This window comes from Dermacentor variabilis, chromosome 2 (assembly GCF_050947875.1).
Source record: "Dermacentor variabilis isolate Ectoservices chromosome 2, ASM5094787v1, whole genome shotgun sequence".
Classification (NCBI taxonomy): domain Eukaryota; kingdom Metazoa; phylum Arthropoda; class Arachnida; order Ixodida; family Ixodidae; genus Dermacentor; species Dermacentor variabilis.
In genome coordinates, this window is record NC_134569.1 from 155,731,116 (window position 1) to 155,751,231 (window position 20,116).

The 20,116-nt window shown below is 43.9% G+C and overlaps 1 protein-coding gene across 2 annotated transcripts in view; it reads left to right on the forward strand.

The window, feature by feature from the left end:
- The window catches only part of LOC142572881 (neural cell adhesion molecule 2-like), a 303,074-nt gene that overhangs the window by 233,173 nt on the left and 49,785 nt on the right, over positions 1 to 20,116 (forward strand). For both annotated transcript variants that reach the window (XM_075682318.1, XM_075682320.1), the window contains exon 2: positions 19,360 to 19,682. In XM_075682318.1, coding sequence (XP_075538433.1) covers positions 19,360 to 19,682 — 323 coding nt within the window. The remainder of the gene's footprint in view (positions 1 to 19,359; positions 19,683 to 20,116) is intronic.

Genomic DNA, 20,116 nt, shown 5'->3' on the forward strand with positions numbered 1-20,116 from the left:
CTTGCAAACGCAGTCTTCAGTCTCCTCATGAATGTTTACGCGTCGCTGTCGCACGACCAAGATGTGAGCGTCTTTATCGAGCCATGATATCGCTGAAACTACGCTGTGACCTCGCAAAGTTGCTTCGTTCGGACGCAGCGAATAATCTAATCGCACCAGCAGAAGAGCGCCGATCGTCTCGCTCACGGTCCCGATTTGTGTACTGTACCCTCAGTGATGCAGCACAGACTGCGCCCCCCACCCCAAAATAAAATGCCCCGCACGAAACGTAGTAGTAACTACCCGCCTCACCGCTCTAGTTAGAGACCACAACGAACAGGCGGCCATGCGAGCAAGCAAACCTGTCAGAATAAACGTTCAATTTGCGCGGCCACCCCATGACCAATGAAAAGCGACCGGAAGTGACGGCCGACGCTGTACCATCACTTCGGCGCGCGGCAGGACGGGAAGGCGGAAGCTGCGCCATCATGCTCGTTTTCGCGTGCGTTCGCGTCGCGCGCTGTGCGAAGTAATTTTAAACGTGTGATTAGTTTTGCGCGCGGGGTAGAAGAAGATGTGGCCCATGCTTTGTGTATTACTCGTGCCCCACTTCAAAGCAAAGCGTTCGTACGCACTGGAAGATGGATCCACGAAGGCTGAAACGAGAAGTTGCAACGTGCCCGGTCGGTAATACTGGCATGATGGAAACTTTCAGGCAAGTGCCCGTTTATTTGGTATTTGTTTTGTTCGCTTTAGAAATATCTCACTGTGATCTCGTAGCATAATTCATAATTCGCTAATGTAAGAGCAAGAGCAGCTGCACTCCTACTAGGGCAAGTTAACTACCTCGATCGCGTCCCGTGTGACTAATGTTTGTCAAATCTACATCGGGCGTGGTGCGCCTGCATAGTTACGCTTTGTTTCTCAGCGCTTGAACGTTCATTGATGTGATTCTCTTGTGCGTTCAGCGCGGCTGCTTGTAATACGGTCGTTCGCACTTCAGTTAAATGTGGTCGACCACTTTTGCGCCGCGTAGAAAAAGGACTGGCCTAGCCACCTTTCGAAGGAACCGGCGCGGTATTGGTTCTCCCTGATGCGGTCGCGTGCTGCTGTTGCTGCTTGCCGGACGCCTTCAGCATTTTTTCGGCTCGCTTTGTCTGTGCGTGTGCGCGTGCTCGCGCTCGGCTTGATTTGTGTGTGCGTGCGTGCGTGTGTGCGCTCAGCTCAGCTCGCTTTGTGTGTGTGTGCGTGCGTGCGCTCGGCTCGCTGTGTGTGTGTGTGTGTGTGTGTGTGTGTGTGTGTGTGCGCGCGCGCGCTCGCGCGTTCAGTACATGCCGGTTTGTATGGGCCGGCGTGTTTGCGCGTGTCTAGTGCGTACGTGTTTTGTGAGTGTGTTGTCTGTGGGTCGCTGTGTGTGCGTGCACGTGTTAGCGTGTCTGCCTGCATGCATGTATGTGTGCTTGTTTGTGTTCATCAATGTGCGCGTGCGCGCTTTTGTGTCTGCGCTTTGAGAGTGCGTATACTTGTGTGTGCGTGTGGGTGCGTTTTGTGTGCGTGCGTGTGTATTGCATGAGGCCGGTAGAGTTTTACTCGCAATAAAACTCTTCCGATTTGGTGCAGCGAATGTTCCCGCCTGAAAGCCGAGTTTGGTTTCAAGCCACCCTGGACAACTGCTGTAGAGGCGCCGTTTCTCGGGAGGACCAGTGGGAAGGCGCCAAGTATACGTTTCGTCCTTTTTCCTCCCATGCACTGATAAATCAATAGCCTTGTTTTTTATTGTGAAAGGAACGGTACATCCAGAGCATAAATAAATGATTAAGAAATCTGGTAGTGTGTTTTAAAGACGTGGATTTCCCATTAGCCCACATTTCTTTTGATGCAGACAACCGCTGAAATTGTTAGCGGCAGGTTATTCGAGACGTTCTACGTATATAACAATTGTCTTCAGGAGCTTTAATGAATTTTGAAAATTTGAAGCGTTGTGCTTTAGAGGTATCATATACAAGCTTTAGGTCTCCGAGGAATTTGCATGCCCTTCGAGAGCTGTCGCCTATAGCCCTATTGAAATTCGTAACTACAGTTTGGAGCACTGGGGAAGCTAGAAGGCTTGTCCTGGCTCTCGAGAAAGTGTTTAAGCTGGTGGTGTAGGTTGAGGAGTTTGGGGTTGGTAACACAAAGGATTTTTTATGCCTTAGCAGTAGGAGTGACACAGGATAAAAAAAAATGTATGTGTGTCAAGCACAGGAAGCTGCTCATATTGTAGAAGCATGTGTGTGCGTGTGTGTGTGTGTGCGCCCATGCATGCGTGCGTGTGTGTGAATTCTCTCCTCAAAAGGGAGTATGTGTGTAAGTGAGCTATTTCATTGCTGGTCTGTTTGCCAAGAATTGGCAAGAAAACACAATAATCAATTTAAATTGAAATAATAAACTTCAAAGCATACTGGCGTACTGGCGACAGCAGCATACAAGCATGCAGCTGTGTGACAATCTTAATGCATGACTGCAACATCTGGAAGGAGGCTTGCTTCTTCAGTAAGCAGCACAAAGTCCATATTCTTGGCTTTTCTCGTTCAAACCAAAACGAGGCTCATTGCCAATGATCTTGTCTTTTGCTCTAATAGCATTTGTTTATCTTGTACTTAGAGCGTCGTTTCTCGCAGGTCATGCAGATGGTAGCAGCAATTTCACAATGCCCAGCCTTGGCGCCCCCCATCAAGAGCAAGCCACTTGCGTTCGCCTTCAGACAGATGGTTAATGTCTTCTTGAAAGCGGTTGAGAAGACAACATTGTAAGTAGATATAGTTGTGTAGTGTAATATAATAAGTCGTTATAATTTAAAACTCAGGCTCCTTGGCCGCCTAAGCTTGATATGATGTGCAGTTGTGTGTGGTTGTAAATATTGCCGATGGTACAGTCCATACTGCAGGTATGACTGCTGATCCAAAGTATACATTTGCATTTTCTTGATGGTCTTTCATAATGAGGATTTTCTTTGTGCAAGAATATTCACAGAATGCCGGGGCATTGTAGCATCATATTCTTTATTGTGCATTCACTGCTAATTTCGTATGACCTTCCTGCTACTAATTTATTTGCAGGAAAGGAATATTTGTTTACTCTCTGCAATGAGCTTGTTATTTGCTCATTGCATTACACTCTTCTACCGTTAATTTATTCCCATATAATTATCAAAACCTTGAAATTTCAGCTGTTTTTATTTTGAATACAATATCAAAATCAAAATGCACCGGATTGCAATCTAGACTGCAAGGGATTTGAAGAAATTACAAGAAACCAGGACCTCTCGAGAGCGTTAAAAAAACGTTTCCGCAGGTAATGTGCCTAATTGTACTGAGCTAGCTGCTCACGAAAATTGCAAGCATATTTCATTTCACATAGTTTTGCAGGATATAGCAGGCCTATCATAGTCTCTGAGCACAACCTTACCTCATTTGCATCATGAAAATGTCTCGTGCTGAATTTGGGACAAGTTTTGAAAAATGAATGTATCATAATTTTGAAACTACACAAAGTATTGGTTGAGGCTAGACAGTTTTCAAACAACTTGACCATGTTGAACTTAGCCATTACAGGACGGAAAAAAAAACATGCACAGGAGCACTCATTCAATGAAATGTGATGCTTGTGGTTATTTTCCACATGCAAAATGTACTTTTAAGCGAGAGAGGGCAGGTAGCCAATTAACAACCATTGTGACTAATGCGGGTAGTAGCAACACAGGATGAGAAATGGTTGTGTCTCTGAGGTTCATTGAATATGTGAAAACTCATATACAGTACACCCCCCCACCCCCTATGAGGGGTAACCGTGCAATATGTTTTGGGCAAGAAAAATGATTGTTCTAGGAGACAAGAAATTTCAGGCTCTAGTTGAGAGGCTACAGAAAGAAGGACCATGTAAATAGTCACAGATTAACATAAACTGCATCGGAGTGGCATCACAGTTTAGAGCATGAAGTGGGAGCATGTGGAAGGATCATAAGTTTAAATAAGGGAATACTACTTGTCAGTGCATTGCCAAGCTAACCCATTGAAAGAAGGGGGCGTGCTCTAAGAAAAATAGTTGATCACACATGCTAAATTTTCGAGGAAAGTATGCCAAAATGCCCATTCTTACTAAATTAATAAATAAGAAATACACGATAAATTTTAGGATGCAGAAAGTGTCTAATAAACTGCATTGTAGAGTTGGATATTGTTGGGCTGGATGCATGTATTTGAGGGCAAATGAGAATGCCAGTGGCGATTCCCTCATTTTCATTTTGTGTGCACACTCTGTAAAACAGTTCTCTTTGTCTCCTAGTGTAATAATGTTGTGTAAAAACAGTCATTTTTTAATGCCTTGTGCATTTAACTCTTAATGTGCCATATCCCGTAAGCTTCTCACCTGCAGTACTTATAAAGTGTAATGCAGATATATTGCAGATTTCATAATGTCAATTTTGTATTAAGGTCACATACACACTCTTGGACAAATGTCTGTTGTTGAGAGATGTCATTGGTAGTCTTTAAACTTTATTCACTCTTATTTTCTATGGTGAAAAGGCTACTGTAAATTTATGTTTTTGCTGCTGTATGTACCTTGTGTTCACAATGACATAGTGGTTTAGCATTCACAGTAACATGCAATTCCTTAATTTGCAAAATAGAAACTTCTCCTACCTTTCACTTGTCTTGCCCAGTTGCCTGAGCGGTGCATTCTGCCCAGTCACATTAATTGTCATTTTTCCGCAAAGTACGTGTGTAATTGCACGGGCTGAATTCTCATGATTCTCTTCTTATTTTGCTAATGCAGGATGCAAGATTCCAGCAATGCCATGCGCTGCATTTATTGGTCAAGATGCTCAGAGAATGGAGTCCCTGCACCTCGTGGTTAACCGTGAACATTTCTTTTTCTTTTGGAAAGCTAAAGGCCATTTGCTGCATCACTTGCATTTTTGCAGCTCAGATGTGTACTATATTTTTCTAATTTTGAATCAATATTGGCTGTTCAGTATAAAAAATGACGTACAGCGTGAAGGACAAGGACTGCGAGAGACACACTCCACTGACTTTCAACAATATTTTATTGCGTTGCCACATCGTGTGTGTATACACAGAGGGGTCATGCGCAGAAAATGAAAGCCAGTCGCAAGGGGTGTTCTAACAGCAAGTCATTGTAAAAAGAACATGGTCACTTGAAAAAAAAAACATCACAATTTCTATCTGTTTAGATACGAAATTTCACTAGGGGTCAGCGTGATAGAGGGGCCACTAACGCACACACTACCCAGTTTTCTGGTGAAATCAGCTTCAATAATTTACCGGGTGAGCTGTGTCTCGCTGAAACTTCCGTATCTTAAAGAGGGGCATGCAGCCGCAGTCCCGGCAATGAATGCCCAAGTGGCCTTGAACAGTGTTATTGACGTTGTTATAGTGCTCTCTTAAACGATCATTTAGGCGCCTGCCTATCTGTCCAATATATTTACTGCCTCAAAATGGGAATTTGGGAAACCACATTCGTTGCACACATCGCAAAACGTTTTCTGTGCCCGGCAGAGCAACAACTCTGACGTGATTCAGGCGCGTTTACACACTTACAGAGCCTTGCCAGCTTTTCCGGGGCTGAGAAAAGGACTGCGATTTCTGTAGGTTCCCTAATCTTTTTTAGCCTATGGGAGACATCATGAACATACGGTAGCACTGCAAACCTGTGTCTTTCAACCGGCTGGTTCCTTGACCGAGCGCGCTCATCATGTTTTGTGCACTTCAGAAGCTGTTCCGCTATGCCTGAAATTAAGGCCAAAGGGTAGCCAACCCAAGAAAGGCAATCAGCCTGTGCAGCAACGCTATGTTGCATCTCGTGTGAGCAAGATTTATTGAGGCTGTTAAGGAGGCAAAGCTTTACAATATCTCATTTGACTTTGTTGGACAGACAGGCAGGCGCCTAAACAATCATTTAGGAGAGCACGATAACAACGTCCATAACACTATTCAAGGCCACTTCGGCATCCATTGCTGGGACTGCGGCTGCTTGCCCCTCTTTGAAGGTACGGAAGCTTTAGCGAGACACAGGTCATCCGGGAAACTATAGAAGCAGATTTCACTAGAAAACTGGTTAGTGTGTGCGTTAGTGACCCCTCTATCGTGCTGACTCCTAGTGAAGTCTTGTATCTCAACAGATAGAAATTATAATGTTTATTTTTTTCAAAGGGCGATGTTCTTAGTACAGTCACTTGCTGTTAGACACCCCTTGTGACTCATATTCTGCGCATGCCCGCTTTTGTACAAATACACATGATGTGGCAACATAATTAAATATTGTTGGAAGTCAGCGCAGTCTGTCATCTCTCGCAGTTCTTGTCATTCAAGCTGTACGTAATTTTATCTCATTAATTGCAAACTATCCCAAGAAACTACCCTTGTTCAGTATAATTATAATGTTTGATACGGCCATTTGCTGGCAAATGTTAACAGTGTGATATTTAACTTGAACTTTTGCATGACTGCCTATGCCTGTGTTCTTTTAGTAACCAGAGTATGGCTAATTTATTAAACCATATTTGCTAATTTGCATGCTCACATGCTATAGCATGCCTTAATCTTGAATTACTGCATCTAAGTGCAAATAATTTAGAAATTTACTATGTATTTTAAAACACTGTCCACATTTTGTGCTCAGCAAAATCGTTTAATCAACAGTGGTTTGTTTTTATCAGGCCTCCTACTGCACTTTGCACCCAGGCACTAGTAGATGTGGAATATGCACTCTTTTGATTTATAGTAAGAAAAGAAGCTATTTTCAAACTACATATTGTATATGTACCAGTGCCTTAGAGTTACAAAACAAAAATTTATAGAAACTGGTATTGTAGTTAGAAAAACCGCTACACAGCACCTTTAGCCCAGAGAACTCTCGTTTCACAAAAGAGGACAAACTATGTAGGCACTAAAAAATTCTACGTATTTTTTGTGCTCAAGTAATCTTGTTGGAAATAGAAAATTAGCAATAAGGCTTCTGGCATAAACCTCACTTAAAGCATGTCTATGCTTGGAAAGTATTGTTTCAGTCTGAAAAATGTTGGCCAGTTATGCTTTACATAGACTTTCCAAACTTTTCATAATGCTTTGCGATTACATTAGTGTACAAAATAACACGTGCCTTTCTTGTGCATTTGCTCTGCATTTCAATTGCTTCCCTAATTCACCTTTGCAATATGCCTTTTTTTAAGGCATCAAAACTTGAATTTTCGTTCACTGGAGCCTAATACTAAAAATTTATTCCTTTATGTGGCCCAAAACACTGCGAATCAACCCAGGCTCTTTCAGTGCCGCTATACATAGTTTCTTCTCTAATAACAGATTTGATCAATACATATATTTTAGGTACCTTTGTGGGGAATGTACATGTTCTTGTACTTACCGATGTGTTTGGTGATTGTGCATGTTTATATTTCATGTGATTTATGTATATGTTGTACTCTGTATTGCAGCATGCAATAAATATATTTGCGTTTTCTTGAAAATGCAGCATATATCTTACCAGTCTGTGTTGCATATTATTTGGATATGGAAATCGTGATAACCTTGGTGTTGATATACATGCTCAAAAGTGTCAAGTTTGCTAGGTTGTATTTGTGCAGCGAAGACAGGTTTTCCAATATACACCATGAATTACTAATATGTAATGTGATCCACACGTATAGGTGTTGTGTATGCCCATCGAAGCTTCAAGGCCGGCTGTTCGACAGTGCGTTTGGTAGCCGAACTTGAACCTTCTGGCACACGCAATAGTTGCACGAGGATCGCTGTACATAGTAGTAATTGAAGGCGTGTACTGCCGAATCTGCCTTCCATACACGCTAGAAATAAAAGGGTGTACACCCTTCCAACACCCACACAGATGGGTGTTAATTTGGACGAGCACCCTTACACCCTAAATTTATTTTGCTGGACACCCTTCCTTTAGGGTGCTATAGTGGCACCCCAACTGTAGGGTGTAGACAACAGCACCCTTAGGGTGTTCGTCTGGCGACAAACTGATTTACACCCTTAAGGGTGTTAAAATGTTTAGTGTGTATGTACAAGCAGTGAGACATTAATGTACCTTTCCGTGCTGCCTCGACGTCGAAAGGTCGACCAACTTTTAGAAGTTTTATGTAATTACTCGTGCGCTGTACATCCCCGCAGAGAGTAAATACATTTATTCTGAATCTCACTATGAAAAATCGTAACTGGACTGTTTGGTTTCGTGCCTAGTTTTGCGCGTCCTGATTCGATAGCTTTCCGTATCTGGAGTGAGCGTTACGTCCCATTTTACTATGCCACGTGAATTACAGGTTGCGCACGCCGTTTTTGAAGAATACGGTTTCTGCAGTAATTGGCACAACGCGACTTCCCACCGACAAGCCGTTGTTCGCATGGTTAACAAGGTTTTCTCCAGTGTTTCGGTGCAGCCAGAAAAGTTGAAATCACGATCGGTGTCCGTGTTGACATGCGTCTAAGTGCTTGGCGCTGGTAACTGCGGTACGTGCGACAAAAATATTGCCTGCTTTAGATTATACTTTCTGTGAACCTTCATGTTAGTTTCATTTGTGCCTTTGTTTGTAAGCTGTAGAGCAGCATGCAAGCATGAACCAATGATCATCAGTGGGAATAAGCCAGATCGGACTTATCCCTCCGTTGAAGTATACTAAGCACTTAGTACTTTAGCCCACTTAGCCGATTGTTGTCTTCCAGGCGCTTTGAGGACTTCTGGGGTCAGTGTAATGCCTGGCGTGCCGCTGTGGAGAAACGTTATTTACGACGGCAAGTGACGCCTACGGGCGTCACCACCCTTTCGTGTCTCCTGTATTGCAGATGTTAATCGCAACGTCAAAACACTAGCGCTACCAGTGATCAATTCGGTCTCCTGAAACGCTAACGCACATAGTGCCTCGTTTTTTCTAAGCTAGCATAGTGCTATACTGACAAGTGACTGTTAGATTATATTAATTTTCTATGTTAGTTAAATAAATTTGGACAAGTGAAAGACGCGAAATGCAGCAATGAAAAATTTTAATTTGGGCAATCTTGTATTCGGATCCAAATCTTTCTTAATTTAGACACGTTTCTTACGCTCTGTGGGGATTCTGAAAAAGATTGACCTAACTCATAAGATACTGCCCTTAGAGAAGGGAATTGTGTAGCTTATTTTACATATTGGATCGCCACACAAGCCTCACTTGCTTTCGCTGTTTTTAATGGGGCGCTAATAAAACAACCAAAAATTACCGGCTTTTCATTCAAGCGCATACTGGCGCCCACTAGGTGTCATGCGCTTTCATATGCCTCAATAATGCACGTTTTAGAAGAGAAACTTTTGTTGAGGCAAAGAAGCGTGCTCGACTATTTTCCTTTAGCTATTTTACAACAGCGGCCATATTGTTGTTGCACGCGCTTTGTTTTTATCTTCCTTATCTCGTATGAGTGCGTTAAGTTGCGAGATATAAAGTGCAGGGTTTGTGCCAAGCTTGTAGCCACACCCAAAGATTCGCTTCGTCCGCCTATCTAAAATCTTGCGGCACGGCATCGATCCACAAATGGGAACAACGACATCTGCGCGCGTTTCCCTAATGCATGCAGATACAGCATTTCGTTTTTTTCCCTACACACACCGCGGTGGCGTTAGCGTTCGGAGTTCTTCCTTGAAAGAAGGCTTTTGCGTTGTTGAGCCTAAGTGAACACGCCCATGCCTCATGCGGTGGCAATCATTTGAAAAAAAAAGAAAAACAGAATGTGTTGCACGTTGAATTCACATTATGGCTGTGTACATCTGTGATACAAAGTACGTACACCGTGCGAGAACAGCACGGTAGTGCTTCCGCTTCAGGACCAGTTGCACCTTTTGCAAGGCTCTGTTTAGGTTTCAGTGTTCTCGCAGATTCGTTGCTCAACAAGCTGTTCTGCAATTTTCGGAGGAGCAAATTGTAGATCTTTGGACAACCATTTGTGAAGCCCTAAATGTTCTGCAAAGATACAATGGTAGTAGTATTCTGAAAGTTATGACATTGTTGTAAATGTAATACTACAAAAAAGCTATCAAAACAACCAAGATTATGGATATGAAGAAAGCTTGTCGTGACACCGTAGTTGTGCCTGAACAATGAGACAACATCTGTAGTAACATGTTTAGAATGCACTTTTCGAATAAACAAAAGATATGTAGCTCCTTGTCTTCCGTGCTCCTGCACTTATGCATATCACAGTTTCAAACCCTCTCTTCAATGCTGGCGAAGTTTAGTAGCGTAAACATTCTTTACGTTTCGAAATGTACTCGTCGTTTCGGGCCTATTATAGAATGATGGTTGCATGCTAATTGTTTAAAAACGCGCAATGGCGTCCTTCCCAGCTCCAGAAAAGCAAGACATTGGGTGGCACTTTAAACTGAAGAACGATTAACAGGAAGCGTTCGGTGAAAGTTTGGGTGTTGCATGACTCTCGCGCTCCTTTAGACCAAGTGCAAAGGACGGTGATGAAGAAAAGCTGCCTCCGTTCGCAGCATTGGATCGCCTGACAAAACCCGTCCACGTGGGTCGTGTTCCTTTTCAAAAGCGGCAGTATTGACGAAAAGCTTCACACAGTATTCGTGTGCATTGAGCCGCTATAGGGGCCCTACGTTCAAATACAGCGTTTTATGTGGCTGGATCATGTAAGATGTACAAGTCGGCTTTAACGTATACCGGGATTGAGTGGTGATAGACAAAAAAAATAAATGTCAGATATTATAGGCGACGAAAAGCTTTGCTCTCTGTGACTGTCATTGAAAACAACTTACACACCATACGACTGGCATAAGAATTTATAAATTATGACATATATAAATCAACATAACAACTGTCTTTACATGCTGCGCAAGTATACCAAGGGTCAACTTGAAGCTTGATTAGATGGAATGCTTAATTCATCCGTACGCTAACCTGCCCATGGCTTTGTACAGAAATACAATAAACATTCTTGCAAAATATTTTCGACTCCTAAGTGCTTTACAACACGGATATCGAAGAAATATTTTTTTCGCAAAAGTACCAATGTGAAATTGTCAATCGATGTTCTGTCCATATGTGGCGATACTTTTTTGAATATTTATTGATGAGGTATTGCAGACACAGCAAGGATGAAGATTGTTTGGTGTAGGTGAGGTGTTCGACCGGCATATTTGCACAGGCAGAAGCTTGAGGTATACAGGTAGTGGGATGGTGACTAATGGTGTGATTGTCTGACTTAAGCTATAAACGAATTGGACCAACGTCCTTGAGAAATGACAAGATTTATCATGCGCATTGTCTGCTTTGGCCGAATTATGGTAGTTGGTAGCACCGTTGTAAGATTACTCTATTTATATTTATCTATTTCTGACTTTCAATTGCATAGCATTACACTACCATTGTATCAAGCTTATTGCGTTTGCTACTTTAAAAGGACAGTAAAAAAATAGGCAGTCAGTTTTCACTAATAAAATGTTCTTTCAAAACCCTATTCTCCTGAATTCACATTGATTAACTGAAAAGTAGATGAAGGGCAAAGTTCAATTTTTCTAATTTTCGTGTCGAAACCCCAGCGCCCGTACATCAGTGAGCCTGTGCGGCAGTAGATAGGGAAAAAAACAACGCAGTCATGGAGAAACCTGTGCTTGTTAACCATCGTAATCGATTTGCAACCTGTTCATAACATCCCACTGTCATGTGGAAGATTGTACATTGTACAGACCGGTGCCTTGCCTTAACGAAATATCAGAGCGCACATTCGCCATCTGTCAAGGATCTCCGACCATTATTTGGCCTACATACCAGCCAAGGGACCTCAAGCGACCTTTTCAAGAGTGATTAACGCTCATCTAGAGTGCATACCGTCATCTTTTACACCGGCGACGAAGCCTTGATCTCCGCTGTGGTGCCGGCGACAGCCTCAAGTGAGTTTTGCGATTCCTGGAATTAAAAAAAAATGTCCAATCATGCTTTGCCGGCTCTGAAGCAACTTACGCTCCTATTACTGCACCAGACATATCGTGACCGCATACATACATACATACATATATTAATACCGTGGGACGCTGCCAGGGAACTTTGCCTACTTCCACGCAACAAGTCACAAGATCTCTGGATTTAAAGTGCCTTCAATTGCCGATTACGTAAATAGGACCCCACGCTACGGCTACAACTGCCATCTAGCCTTTCCCGCGGCGAAACAACCTTGCTGTGCCGTTTGTGGCTGAGAGTGGCGTTCACGAAGGCATACTCCTAACGTTTGGGAAGGGCCAAGAGCCCGATGTGCAACTCCTGTGGGTGCGAGGAAACCATCGAGCACCTATTGTGTAGCTGCCCTCGCTACGATGTACAACGCCTCTCTCTGCGGGCGACTTTGCGCCGACTGGACTCAAGACCGTTCACTGAGTCAAAGATACTCGGACCGTGGCCACACCCGTCACTGCCACGAAAAGCGATTCGTGCATTAGTGCAATACTTGAAGTGCACCGGCTTAAGAGACCGTTTATAGTGTCCCTCTGTATAGTGTGCCTCCCACACGCATTCAGTGCTTACTCTCTCCCTTTTCCCCTCTTTCTATTCCCCTTTCCCCATCCGCCAGTGTAGGGTAGCAAACCGGATGCTCTTCTGGTTGACCTCCCTGCCTTTCCTGTCCTTGCTTTCCCTCTACGCCAGCATAACAACAGTTTAAAGCGCACACCTTCATCACATCTGTGGGCACATTGTTTTTCATGTGGCTGTAAGCTATTTCTTTTTAAAAACGCACGTCATCTTCAGGCACGTGGATCAAAAAGCTCGTGAAATCATTGAAGCTGTCCACATAAATAAAAAAAAAAATGAACATTACATTCCCGTCCCATCTGTCAACCTCCACGATTGTGAAATCAGCCTCCGCGAAAATGTGACAAATACCAGTAGCGTGAGGGTGCGCGCGCTGAAGGTCTGCTTCTTTTTTTTCTTCCTGTTTGCAATAAACCAGTCAGTTGTTAGTTCAGCGCCTTTCCCGAATATTTCCCTGTCTTGTGTCGCCGGTATTTTCGCGCTGAAGATGAACCAGCTCGCCACGTTTTACACTCTCTCAGTGGAGCGTGACGGATTTCAAAATATTTTTCCGCGATTTGGGCGGTTTGCTGAGCAAAAGTTTTTTGAAGCTTGCTATGTTCGGTCTTTGGTCCTTTCAGAATAAGACAAATATTTGCGCGACAAAATGTGAACTCGGCCTGAACAGACGCTGTCAGAATCTGTTCAGAATCGTGCATCGGTGGTCACGTTAGGTATAAACGGCTGGACATGCTAATCTGCGTGCAAACCGGCGAACTGCTACTCACAGCATAGTAAAGAGCGAGAACTATGCATTAAAATTTCTCCTATGAGCATGAAAGAGGGAAAGAAAGCAGCAGAAAGGCAGAGAGGTTAACAAGAACATCAGACCGCATGGCTACTTAACACTGTGGGGAAAAGAAATTGAGAGAAGAGATAGAAGTAAAAGCTGCAGACTTGTGTCTGCAGCTTCGCAGCTTCGCAGCATCGCAGCTTCTTTCGAGCAGCTGCGATGAAAATTTCAGTTGCCTGTAGTTAAATCAAACACTTTTAAACGTTGCCCCTACGTGTCTGTTTCGTGTGTAAACTTACCACCCTATAACCTATTCGGTGTATTGGCAAAGAAACTTTACGAACGCAGTTTTTCAGTGACGCGAATTTTACTTTGCCAGAATATTGGCGGTATTATCCACTCTGCTTTATTTTTCACTAGATGTGATGATGTAGTTTACAGTTCCCCCTGGAAATCATGCTGAATTTTGCGTTCTACTTGAAATTCGGCTATTCCACTCCAGATAGCCTGCCTACTTAATATACTGGAAAAGCCTGCAATTTGTCCACACACTTCGAACTTTGTTTATACATTACCTATAATCTTACTTTACCTTTAAACAAATATGATTTATGTGCATATGGTAGTTCATCGATGCCACCTTATAAACGTACAAAAAACATCGCCTTATGGAAAAATGCGCAGAAAAAATGAAGAGTGCAGTAATTTTCTGCAACGCTTCTAATCTGGCGAGGAAAATCAACGTTTTGCCACACGTTGCACTCAACATGATCGCTCTTTGCAGTAAGTATAAACTTGGTGTAAAATAGAGCTATCACAGATTATTTCGAAGCATAGCTGATAACAGCACTGTATTACTTGAACACATGTTCAAATTTGTAGCAATGGCAGTATTTACTTCACCCGCGTCTGCCTTGGCACGAAAATTCACCCTACCCTTTCCTCAATTATCACTAAATTTGATCTCGGTGGCGTTTGTTGCTCCGCCAGGGAAACGGGCTAAATTCTGAACGCTCGTAAAACACTCTCAATTCTCTGTAGCGCTTGCATATGTAATTTATTGTAAAAGCCGCAATAAACCCAGGTGCTTTTAACTTTGACTACACATCACCCATTACATGGCCCTTACTTTCACTAAGCAGAAACAAGGTGTCTTCTTTAGTTCGACGAGAGCAGCGAGTGAAATTTGTATGCATGAAATTACCTGAAAAACGAGGATGCATAAACCTGTGCTTCTTTTGTAACGCTCCTAATTAAGCCAGTAATGTCAAAGTGCAGGGACTCATCGCGCATAAGATGCCCCTCATTTATTTTCAGTATGAAGATTGTGTAACTCAAGAGTTCTTTCCAGGAATTGGGAAACATAGCTAATAACGGCAGTGTGACATTTGGAAAGACATTTTAATACCTGTTTTGCAAAAGCTTTATATCATGCACACGCATTTACCTTGGCACACAAGTTTTCCACATTAGTCCGCTTATTGTTTCTAACTTAAATTTTGGTGGCATTTTTAGTGATTCAATGGCTGCTTAAAACATATTACGCCACTCGTAAACGTTAATCCTGTATGCTCTGGAGCGCTTGATTACGAATTTTATTGCAGAGTAAGTAATCAAGCGATGCGCTGTGCATTTTGCGTCCACATTACCTTTCCGTGCCCCACACTGTCACCAAATGTAAAGTTTTGTGCAATATAGGACAATCTCGAGACACTGGGAAACATCGCGTAAAATTTCACATAACACTTTTGAGCACATGATTAACGAAACTTGTTTAAAAAAGATTCTATTATTTCCACAGGCACTTCACTTCGCGAACTATTGGGGCAGACATTTGATCTTCATGGCGCTTTTACTTATGTAAGGGCAATGAGTTAAATCTTGCGCCGCTCAGAAAATACGCTCATAACGCTCCAGAGCGTTTGCATAAGTAATTTATTGCGAACGCCACACTTCAAACGCACCAACTTATATTTTTGGTTACAAGTTACCCATTATCTGGCCCTGACATTTGCAAATCAGAGACATGGTACCCTGCTTAGTTCACCGTGGACACCAGGCAAACTTCGTATAATGCAGAGAAATAGAAAAAGAAGACGCAAATGCATGAATTGTTTGTGACCCTTCTGATTGGACCAGTAGCGCTAAAATTTCGAAACACAACTAATTTAAGAAATACAGTAACAAATCGACATGCATTTACTTTGGTACACAGATTTACTCTTGAGGTCGGCCCGTGTTTGCTATGTTTGATCTTGGCAGCCTATGTAGCTATCTCATGGCAGTAGGTAAAATTTTGCAGCACTCCTAAAACACACCTAGAAATCTAGAATTCACCTTCATATAGCATTTATTGTAAATTGGCAAATTAAACTACATATTTAGAACTTATCGCACACAGTAGCATAACCTGCTCTTTATTTTGACTAAATATAAAAAAAGTTGAGTTGTTGAGCTCGCCGAGGACACCGGAAAAACCAACTCCAAACCAGTAATGACACATCAACAAAAGGAAAAAATATGAGGGTCAGTGATTCTTTGAAACGCTTCTATTTATAACATGAAAACGAAAGCTTGGCCACTTATTACGCTTAACACTGCGACTATTTTCACCAGATTTGAAATTGATGTCTCGTGCAGTTGAATGAGGAATTTGGAAAACATAGCAAGTAGCGTCACTATGACACTCCGGAATGCTTGAGTGAGCAACTTTTTACAAATGCTGTAGCTAAGCTACAGAGAGGAAACATTCAGTATTTGTTGCAAACGGCACGCTTCCTGCTTCAAGAAAATTTAAGGCCAGTGCTTTGCATAGTTCAACAAGGAGAACGTTGTATGGAATAATCTAATTTATCTCGAGGGCTATAGCCCTGGTATACTATTCTGATTTTCGTAACAAAAGGATCTTTGGGCGAAATGCAAGAACAACAGAAATTGGGGTGCTTAGAACAGTTGTGCAGCAATGCAGCGAAGAAGAGATAAATGTAGTAGCGAGTCAGACAGGACCCGGCTTGCATAAGTACTCGGCCACGTGGTGTGAGCCCTTCAGCGGTGGTGAGTTTTGCAACAAGGCAAACCAGGAAAAAATTCTGCCAGCAGGGCCTAATGAGGTTTTACGAGGGCGCAGCGTATTCATGCATGAGCTAGCCGTGTCTCGTGGACACCGCTGTTTTCAGCGCTTGTGAGGCGAACGTAATTTAATCAACCTTGCGCCGGAAACCGGCTGGTTAAGATTGCGCAACGAGACGGCTGGTTCGAAGCGTAGTGGAATAGCTGCAGATCTGGGCAATAATTTCTCATTTAGGTTCGCTGTCTTCTCCGGGCCAAGAATTCATGGCGCTTGCTTGGGAGCATGTTTTCTTTCCACGCCGGATTACCGCGATAGGATCGCACTTTCTTGAATGGGCACTCGTCGCATGGCAGACCGGGAGGGACGCAGGAATCGAGTTAATCGAAGAGCACGACATGACTGCATTGCGCTCAGTTGTACGCTGGCGGAACTAATGGACGAAAATGAGGAAGAAAACGCGGACGTGCGTGGCGGAAACTACCAACTTGTTTATTACTGTTAACTGAGTGCGTAAGCACTCCGTTCATCATTCTCATCAAAGCTGAGGCCGAGTTTGCCAGACCGAACGAGTGCAAGTGAACGGTGTTTTGCCGGCCCACCGCACCGTCACAGGTCGTAAACTTGCAACATATTTTTATATCTCCCCCCTCCCCACCACCCAATCAGCTTGTATATAAACATGTTGTTTAACAGCATTAAACAAGTTATTAGTTTGCTCCACATAAGTCCGCGTTTTGTTCCTTATGATCATCCATTAGTTCCGTCAGTTTAACACTAAGCGCAATACCATCATGAGTGTCTACCAACTAACCCCGTTCATTGCTTTGCAAAACTTAGTAGTAATACTCTGCCATGATGGTGCGTTCGAAATGTGCGTTCGCAATTTCAGTGGACACACGACGATACATGAAGCAACGAGGAAGTCGGCCATCTGGTGCGCATGCGGGCAGTGAAAGGCAGCAGGGGAGGTCAGGGTTGGGGGGGGGGGGGGGGAATGTGTTAAGCTCAGCACCCAGTGTTTCAAAACAGAGTGATTTGTTTCTGCCGCGCGGTCATGCCTTAATGCCAGCAATAGCGCATGCAGCTTAAGAAAGCGAAAGCACGCGATGCGCTTAAAGGAGGCAATGGTAAATCGTCTCGAGCGGAATATCGGCGGACGTTATAAGAGAAAGAAAGAGAGGATAATTTATTGAGGAAACACAGACAGCTTGGTCCGAGGTAATATCCTCCTGCCTGTTACTCAGCTCAGAGAGGTTGGTTAGAAGGAAGAAAATAGGGGAATGAGGAGTGAGGTGGCGAACAAGGTTGGCAGTGAAATCAATACAGTGGTGCCAAACACCTTGCGTTTCTTTTTTTTTTTTTCGTGTTTCTTGGTGAATGACTCCGCGAGATAGAAGTTCCGTGGATAGTGTCGCAAAGCTTATCGATTGCAAGGAATTGACTAACGTAAAAAACGGATAGACATTCGAGAGAATGTTAGGAACTGCTTAAGAAATCCAGTAAACATGTTAGAGCCAATGGATAGCGGTCTTCCATCTTCCCGCGTAGCACAGACAATTGTAACGTCTCTCCGTTTAGGGCGCAACATCACCAAAAGATGGAAGCGACATATGTTTGCATACTCCGCCGGGGAACAAGCTGGTGAAAAAAATGCAAATACCGAAAGGCTATCTACCAACGCCAATTCCAAATTTATTACCACGAATAAGATATGGTGTACTGTGGTGCCGTCGAATTGTCCGGTGTGGTCGATCAGAAACGATCTGATGGGATGTCCCGTCTAAATGGCCGATCCCAGGGGATGTGCCAGGCACTCACACGTTCGTGAGCGCCAGGAAGGCGCAGAATAGCGATGAACTGAGAAAGAACAGCCACCTTGGTTGTGGTTGTACATAAAGAGATCTAATCACAGCGGTTGTCTCAGCTCACCGGCGTGCTTACGTGGACGCGATTGTACGTGGTGGTTGCGGTGATACAATGCTTTCGGATATCGCTTCAGCAGCATCCGGCGAACGTACCTGGCGTTCGTGTGGGCGTGAATGCAGTGCTTGTTTTCATAATTTGTTGTGTTGGCACATGTTGCCTCCGTAAAAGTGGACACGGGCATCACACCGGTTTCCTGGTGACAACGAAATTACGCTTGCATCAACTTCTGCAGAACATAACTATATTACAGCGCAATAAATACACTATTTATTAAAAAGTGAGTGTTAAACGTAGCTTTGAAAGCTTCTATGGTGCCCTACTGCTTCCATTAATATAACCTACTTACACCGCCCCCCGGCGCTATACACACTTTACAAAGAAAAAGGAAAGTATCGATAATTCCCCAAAACAACAGTAAAAAGAATTGTTGCCTCCTATACTGTAGTCTAACAACAAAAACACAAAGCATAGGTGTTCACCTGTCTACAGTAAAATAAACTTACTTCATAATAATGTAAATAAAAAGAAACCGTGCGATAAATCGTTATTTCTTTACTTTACTATAATTGAACTTTGTAACAATCCTTACAATTCCCGAGCTAATACCGTGCGAGAATATGATCCTTTATCGTCTCATCAAAATGTGCTCTTTAAGCCAACAGAGAGAGACAGAAAGGTTTAAAAATGAAGAAAGACTCTGCGGTTAATAAGAAAGACATCCAGTCGAATACCTCGAGGAATTAAAAGAGAGGAGGTGAAGACAAGGGTAAAGGGAGTGATAGTTTCAACAGCGTAACCAGTTATAACGCCACTAAGTCCGCACCTTTACTAGGACTGTCCTTTCCACGTTACATTAAAAAGTTACAATGCATAGGCAAAATGTGCAACGTGCAGAGCCTACTGAAACAGGAACATAATTCCCCTCACCACGGTCGCATTCCTGCGGTTACGCAACAATGCTGCTTGATCGCTTCAACTTTTCTCTCGGTGCTTTCGCCTACAACCCTCCGGTCAACCCTCTTATCGCAGGCACTTCCAAGCGGCTGATCGTGCGGGAGGGCCACCAGACGGAGCTGCCGTGCGACCTGAGGGACGCGCTCTCCAACGACTCGCTGGCCTTTGTGCACTGGTACCACACACCGGAGAGGGAGCCGCACGGCTCCGGTGGCGCGGGATCCTCGCTTGGATACGGGTTCCGCGCGGCGGCCGCGAGCCGCGAGCCCATCTACACGGTGGACTTCGGGCCGGATCCGACGCTCAGCAGGGAGGCCGCCGCCAGCGGAGCCGCGGGGGGCACCATGGCTGCCGGCGCTACGGGAGCCACGGGGGGACGAGGGAACAACTTGTTACAGGTAGGCACGCGCTACTAAGGAAACGACCTCCGTTGGGACGCACAGAGCGACGTATGTGTGGCAGTATTCGTTGAACCTCTTTGGACGTCTTTCGCGCCAGCTTGGGTCAGTCGGTGTGTGCAACTGGGTGCGTGCCACTCCTCAGTCAAGCTTTCTTTTCTTTTCTTTTTTATTTTTTGGGGGGGGGGGCAGCGTGGATCTCTGGGTACGTGTCGACGTGTCGATGTGCATGTGGACCTCTTGAGCAGCACGTATCTTCACCTAATCAGAACACAAGCAGCACAATATTCAATTATTCTTGTCGGAATTTACATTCGGATAAGCAGGCACCCAGATAAGTCGCGGCGGCACCCCCAGCTGGCGTAGCATGTCGAGAAAGAGGCGCGAGAAACGAGCCCGGTTGCACATACGGCCTGATACATGACGCGTTTCCG